Source organism: Buceros rhinoceros, unplaced genomic scaffold (genome assembly GCF_000710305.1).
Source record: "Buceros rhinoceros silvestris isolate BGI_N320 unplaced genomic scaffold, ASM71030v1 scaffold16245, whole genome shotgun sequence".
Classification (NCBI taxonomy): Eukaryota; Metazoa; Chordata; class Aves; order Bucerotiformes; family Bucerotidae; genus Buceros; species Buceros rhinoceros.
In genome coordinates this window covers 3,758-4,481 of record NW_010414798.1, presented here as the reverse complement: position 1 = coordinate 4,481, position 724 = coordinate 3,758, and the positions used below count along the sequence as shown (strand labels likewise).

At 59.7% G+C, this 724-nt stretch overlaps 1 protein-coding gene across 1 annotated transcript in view; it reads left to right on the top strand.

Moving 5' to 3' along the window:
• RASSF6 (Ras association (RalGDS/AF-6) domain family member 6) overlaps positions 1-724 on the top strand; it is a 7,773-nt gene that overhangs the window by 6,780 nt on the left and 269 nt on the right. Inside the window, exons 8-9 of the mRNA XM_010137220.1 lie at positions 87-205; positions 294-391. Of these exons, the coding sequence (XP_010135522.1) occupies positions 87-205; positions 294-391 (217 nt within the window). The remainder of the gene's footprint in view (positions 1-86; positions 206-293; positions 392-724) is intronic.

The following is a 724-nucleotide window of genomic DNA, read 5'->3' as shown; positions in this document are numbered from 1 at the left end:
GCGTGAGGAGGGGTGGGGGGGGGGGGGGGGTGTCTGGAGGCACCGCGGTGGGTTCTGAGCATCTCCGCTTCTCCTGTGCACCCCAGAGAAGAAGCAGCTGAGGAGTGGAGACGTCCCCTTGCTGCACAGACTCCTGCAGGGGCCCTCGCAGAAGATCGCCAGGTTCTTCCTCATGGACAGGGACGTGGAAGAGATCAGCAGTGACGTACGTGTGTCATGGGCTCCGCGAGCCCACGGCAGCTCTCCCCATTAGCCCGGCTGCTAACGGATGGTTCTCGTCGTCTCCCTGATAGGTTGCCCAGTATATCCAGTTCCACCTGCCCTTTTTGGAATCCATTCTGCATAGAATAAACGAGGAGGAGGAGCAGGAGATTCAACAGACGGTTGCACGGTAAGAACGATGAGTGGGGACACCCCCAGTCCAGGAGGACATTTATAGCTGTGGCTTGGCTCGAGGTGGGTGTGTTTGTGGCCAAGTGCGGGTGGATGCTGAGCTGTGACGGCGTAAGGTCACCTGATGACAGCTCAGAACACGCGGCAGGTCCCAGTTCAGGACCCCTGTTACCTCTGAACACAGGCGGGAGCCCTGAGGGCAATGGCAGTGAGAGCCTGCACCAGGCACAGGGCTGTTAGCAAAGGCTGCTCCGAGAACCCCTCGAATCCGGGAGAGGTGCAGAAAACCAGCAGCAAACCGGCTGCTGTGGGAAAAGGGTTCATCACAGCC